This window comes from Xenopus laevis, chromosome 1L (assembly GCF_017654675.1).
Source record: "Xenopus laevis strain J_2021 chromosome 1L, Xenopus_laevis_v10.1, whole genome shotgun sequence".
NCBI classification, from domain to species: domain Eukaryota; kingdom Metazoa; phylum Chordata; class Amphibia; order Anura; family Pipidae; genus Xenopus; species Xenopus laevis.
In genome coordinates, this window is record NC_054371.1 from 151127432 (window position 1) to 151133902 (window position 6471).

General features: G+C 38.5%; 1 protein-coding gene across 1 annotated transcript; it reads left to right on the plus strand.

Moving 5' to 3' along the window:
• Positions 1-399: 399 nt before the first annotated feature.
• On the plus strand, positions 400-6331 carry dhrs4.L (dehydrogenase/reductase (SDR family) member 4 L homeolog; the record flags this gene model as incomplete). The annotated part of the gene is given in 8 exon segments (NM_001092873.1): positions 400-555; positions 1169-1346; positions 1952-2053; positions 2195-2265; positions 2534-2585; positions 2717-2851; positions 3163-3218; positions 5938-6331. Coding segments are annotated over 8 exon segments (786 nt in total). The 3' UTR covers positions 6053-6331.
• Positions 6332-6471: the final 140 nt, after the last annotated feature.

Here is a 6471-nt window from a genome sequence, read left to right on the forward strand (position 1 = left end):
CATAGCTTTTGGGTGGGGAACGCTTGCAGGATAAAGCTAAAAAAAAAAAGCAGTGTATTCGTCTTGCACTTTTTGTGTGTGTGTGAGCAGTGTGAAAGGGTACATGACAGTTTGCTTTCTCACTTGAGTGAAAGCAACAAGGTCGTCCATGTGTTAGAAGATGGGAACATATAACTGTTTAAATATTTATTCGTGTGCAAAATGAATGTCTAACCTGCAAACTACAACTCCAAGAATCTATGTGACAGGCAAATGCAGGATGCCAGGAGTTGTAGTTTCACAACAGCTGCAGGAAGGGCATTACTGATGTGCACAAATGAGTTGTTGTGATAGTGTGCAATTGCAATGCACTTTGCCCCTCACTCCCCACCTCTCTTTCTGTATCTGGTGCACAGGTCACTGATCCTGCCTCATGTTTCGCCCTTACCTTCTTCGTCGCTGTCTTTCCCTTCCATCTCCAAGAGTAGGGGCCTGCAGAATGCAGAGTGCAGGGGGTGTAACGACCCCAAAGAAATTGCAAGGGAAAGTGGCACTTGTGACCGCATCCACAGAAGGGTAAGGATGATACCATACATATAGCTCCACAATGTACTTCAGCCACAGTTACTGACCAAACTGATGAGAAAGTGACTTCTATTTAGTTGTATGTTTAGATATCATTTATTACAACTGCATGTGCAGAGTACACTATACTGTAAATGAATGAAAAATCCTTTCAGTAAGGCTAAGATGAAACCCAGAGATTTGTAAAATAAATTTCAGCAAATACATAATTGGTGGGGGCCTATACTTTAATAAAAAGGATTTTTTTCCTGTTCTAATATTCATTGTTACAGAAGTGAGTGAGGTCATGAGTCTGTTTTCCTCTCCTACAAGGGGATATGTACAGTACAATGTTGTTGTTTTTCAAGCCATTTAGCCCTCAGGCTAAACCTTTGTATTTAACCAATTTGGCAACACACAAGCATGAGCATTTACAAACAAGTTCTTGAAGAAGTGCTTTGTATCTTTATGAAATAATAATTTAGCTTGATAATTTGTACGGTATAGATAGTTGATACTATAGCTCTATCTTGTTTGCATTTATTCTTAACCTTGCCAATTCATTTAATAGAACAGTTTGTGCTCTTAACAGTATATTTACATACTTTTCACCTTCTTATCTCAGGATTGGCTTAGCAATTGCTCGGCGGCTTGGCCATGATGGTGCCCGTGTGCTACTTAGCAGCCGCAAGCAACAAAATGTAGACAGAGCAGTGCAGGATCTGCGCAATGAGGGTCTAGAGGTGGAAGGAACTGTCTGCCATGTTGGAAATAGAGAAGACAGGGAGAAACTTATAGAGACGGTAAGAGAGAGAAAGAGAAATGTTTACTCTTCTCTTTATGGCCTTATATAAGTCTATTATTTTCATCTTAAAGTGGAACTGTCATAGATGTTGCTTTTTAAACAAATCTTCAAAACTTAAAAAACATTATGATTTGACTGTATTTATACCTCAAGAAGGGCAATTGTCTCCTAAATTATGCTGCCAAAGGAATCACAGACCCAACAGCAATAAAGGAATAAAGGGTGTGTGAGTGTGTTATTTGTCATTTCATAAATAAGGGGGAATATGATTAATTCTTTTCTTATTTTGAGTGCTGTGCTACTTTGCAAATATTGATTCTTCATTGGTAGTTTAGAGGTAACTCTCTGAAGTAAGTACCTGGAATGGAATGGTTTGCATCTCATAATGGATTCTAGAGAGAAAGGAGAGGACTAAAGACAAAGTAGTGTATATGAGGGCTAGAATAATGCACGGTCCGCAGTGATGGAAAGGAATGGCATAAGCGACAAAGAAATGTTTTAAAAGTACAGAAAAACTTTTGCAGAAAAAAGCCAGATGTGTCTGTAACTGACCTCTTGGAGATAGTAACATTTCAATTTTTTGTATTTACTATCTTTCTTTAGGCTGTGCAGCGGTTTGGAGGAATTGATATTCTGGTTTCCAATGCAGCAGTAAATCCATTTGCTGGAAGTATCTTGGAATCTAATGAGGAAGTGTGGGACAAGGTAAGACGTAACCCTCCTATACTGCCCACCACCACCACCAGATATTGTAAAAAAGACCTGGTGATATTCTCTTGACTTGCCCTGCACCTTTATATTTACTGTTTCAGCCACTTTACCAAAGATATATTATTGTACCTTCAGATTCTGGATGTTAATGTTAAGGCCACATTCTTGTTGGTGAAACTTGCTGTACCCAAAATGCAGGAAAGAGGGTAAGTATGATGACTTTGGATAGGGAAAATGAAAGTAAGTAGTGGAATAAAAAAAGACAAAAAATGAGAAATGGTTATAAATGATATCTCTAATGGGTAATGAGAATGAAGTGAGCAGATCTATATACCTATATTTGAGGGGAATCGAATAATGTGTGGGTCAAAATGTAGAAGAGGATTTTGGACTAGGTTCATCACTACTACTTGTTAATTCCTACCATTCCTTCATATCTCTACTGTTATCAAAATTCCTGTCATTCATTCACAGGGGTGGCAGCATTGTGATTGTCTCATCGGTTGCTGGTTTCACTCCCTTTCCAGTAAGATGCTTTATTCTGTTTTATATTCCTTTCAGTTTTTCACTGTCTTTTCTTTTACTTTCACACACACTTTGTAAATATTTAGCTGTATTTGGCTAAATACAGATTAAGGTTAAACTTTTTTTTCTTAGACCCTTGGTCCATACAGTGTCAGTAAGACTGCCTTACTTGGCCTCACCAAAGCTTTGGCCCCAGAACTATCACCTTTGAATATACGAGTGAACTGTCTAGCACCCGGGCTCATCCGCACCAAGTTCAGCTCTGCAGTGAGTAAGATATATATGGGGTATATTGGGTTTGTAAATGAATTTGTTAAAACTGAGGTGCCCAGTTTTTATCAGTTCTGTCATCTGGCCTTATTTTTAGTCTGATACAGGTCAGGTGGCAAAAGCTTTGTAGCTGATAGATCTTGTTGTCTGAACTATACCGCCACAGTGATGACCCAGTTTTAGTTTGGTAACAGAAGGAATGTAAATGTTTAATTTCGGCATAGCATGATAAAATGTTTTGATGTGTGTTATGATTTCATGACAATATTTTACCATTACATCATTTCATTTGGGTTGTCTTTTTTCAGCTCTGGAAGAATGAGGCTGTATGCGAACATCTAATGAGCACACTGGGTATTAGCAGGTATGAGTGAAACCCTGAAATGTTTGTATATCACCCTTATGCTTTCTGAACTGAACTATTGTGAAAATTTAAATTTAATATAAGCTTCATCATACTGAAATAAGAAACCTTCTACATACAATCACTTTAAAAATTCTGTACAGTTTCTGAAATAATCAAGTTAATCTTCACTATTCCTCTCTCATCATCTGTTTATCTTCATTCTCTCTTCATGCAGGAGTCGAGTGTCAGATCTAATAAATCTTATAGGGGGGCTCCTTTTGCATAGAAAATGTATTAGAGCTCACTCTATTATAATTACCAGACATCATGTCTCTCTACATGCATAATTTGTTCAAAAGGTAGTTATTTTGTTTGTACTGGAATCAGTTATTTGAGTGAGCTCTAATTCATCTGCGAGGAAAGGAAGCCCCCCTATAAGATATATCGGATCCAACTGTAAATAAATATCTGACACCCAACTGTGGCAAGGAGCTGAAAAGTTAACAGATTTAAAAAGCATAAAAAGTAAGGTTCATCTTAAAAAGATAGATTGAAAATATGTCATCTAGAAAAAAAGAGATAAGCTGAATTGTTTATTTTTTTATGTTATTCAACCTCCTTTAGCTGATTCTTTATATTGTGCCTCTTTATTACCTTAAAGCATTGTTTAGCTAGATGACCATAAATGGGAAGATCTTCACTTTGTTTGGCTACTCGGATAATATTTTGCCGTCGATTTGGTATCTACACAGGCCAATAAGCTGCTGATTGGATCTAACATCTGCCAGATATCTATCAGGCAGGTTTATTTCCCTTGTGATGAGGACCGTATGATATTAGCCAGTTGGTGACTAAATTGGGCCTAGATCCTTGCCAAACGGGTGCATTTTATAGTGTGTGGCCAGCTTAAACCTCCTAACCCATGTGGGACTTTTGTATAAACAGTGGAGACTTTATATAAGTCTACATGTGGGTTTATCATCAAACAAGTTTATTTATGTATCAGATAAAAGGAACCATAACACTTGTTTAGTTTATGTTTACCTGCCCAAAATTATGCTACAACAAATTTGTAAATATCCATGACATGAACTATAAACAAAGGACATCTGTACAGGCGAGTTTTACGCTGCTCTATGCCTGGCAAGATGACTATGGCCAAAATGTATTCTTCTTTGTGTCCACAATCCAGGTCCTAAATAAGTTAAATTGATTTTTGGTGTACCATGCTGTCTGAATTTTGCTTAGAAAGTTAGTGTTAACGCTAATATTGGAATGTAGCTCCATCTAGTGCTACAATGTTTGGCCTACAACTAAAGTGTTGTACAGAGTGAAAATTCCCTTTTACTATGTAGTTTCTTTACATTATTAAATACTTATCTACATTTCCAGAACAATATCACACAGATGAAAAGCATCCCAAAACAAGGCATGTCATTTAATGCAATTTTAGAGCAAATACCATATTTTTTTCTGGCAGGTATAGCAACATTTTAAGATTATTTTCCAGTGGGGCAGTGTGAAAAGGTAGGGGGTGCTGGGAAAGCTGTTCATGTAGGGAGCCTTCTGCCAGCATGTGTAGGACATCATAGCCACTGGAAAGACCTGTCTTACTGGGTTGGGTCATCATAACCTGTATTGTGAAGATTTTCCCTGGCAAAAGCATCTTAAGATGGCCATATACGGGCCGATAAAAACTGCAACAGACCAAGTCAGTAGCTTATTGGTCAGTGTATTAGGCCCTCCTACAGGCTTCCCCCAAATTATATCTGGCAAAAATGTCCAGATGTTGATTGGGCAGGTTTAAAAGTCCTGTCTGATTGAGGACTGCATTGGTTTGTTGATCTGGTCCTTGCAGTGACCGCCTGCATTCCTGGTGTTGGGTCCTAGTGCCTATGATCAGATCAACCCTATATCGCCCACTGAAGGTGGCCATATCGAAGCAAGATCAGCTCGTTTAACAACCTCTCCAAACGATCGGATCTGCCCATTTATGGCAACCTTTATTTACATATTATTTCAGTCCTTTTTTCTTCCTAAATCTTTGAATCACTCTTTGTAACCTCTCCACTGTGTTGTCATGGTGTCATGCTACACTGTTTTGCTACAGATATAAAGATATTTTTTTTCTTTTGAGTTATCTTTAGTAGAGTCAGCTCCGTTGTCTTTAAAGGAGAAGTAAACCCCCTTACAGCTAAAAGCCTCCATTTGCCACCTTCCACTGGCCCCCTCCCTGCTTCACCCCCCTCATAGTGCTCTATTAGAAAAAGTGTTACGTCCAGCAGCACTAACCTATATGTGAAGAGTAGTGCAGCGGACCTCAGGGGCACCATGTTCTGTAGCTTCGGTATCCTCTTTTTGGTAATCTATGGAGCTTTCCTCCTCCAACTGCTTATGCACCAAAAGTGATAATTTCAGGAAGCTACCGAACATGGCGCTACTATGTACATGCTGCGCTACTATGCACATGTAAGTCAGTGCAGCTGGAGGGGCCAATTTTTCTAATAGAGCACTATGCAGGGAGGGGAGTCAGTGGTGGGTGAAAAATGGCGGCATTTTTAGCTGTAGGGGGGGGGGTTTACATCTCCTTTAATATATAATAGATTTTAGATAATTCTAAATGATACAGCCTGAAAGGTGGTTTAATTTTTACATTATAGGGTTAAACCCTCAGTGACCGCTGTAGATTTAGTTACAAGTGAGACTGTTCTCTCTTACATTGTTGTTCTCTCCACAGGATTGGGCAGCCTGACGACTGTGCTGGAGCAGTTTCTTTCCTGTGTTCCCCTGATGCCTCATATATCACTGGGGAGACAATTGTAGTTTCAGGAGGGAGTCATTCTCGTCTCTGAGGAAGAATTTTATGATTGTAACCAACCCCCATTTTTAGTAATGTTCTATATAATTACCACAACAATGACTCAACCTTTACCCATGAAGTGTTTAATTTCTCTGGGAGCATCCACTTTTTACAAATGGCAACTTTTGCACATCATTCAGAAATTATAATCAAAAAATACAATCACAGTAGGTATTTTGCTGGGTAAATCTAGCACAACAGAGGGTACCTGTATGGGCCGATATACAGTAAAATATCTTCATATAGTAAAAATGTGATAATAAACATCAAATATGATAACATTTATCAATCCAAAGCTGGTTTTACATACTAACATTTGCATGTTTTATGAGTATGCCTAACGGGTTCTTTGCTTGTTTTGCTGAGTGAACAAGTTGGGCTGATCCAGTCGTATGTTCACAAGTACAATGA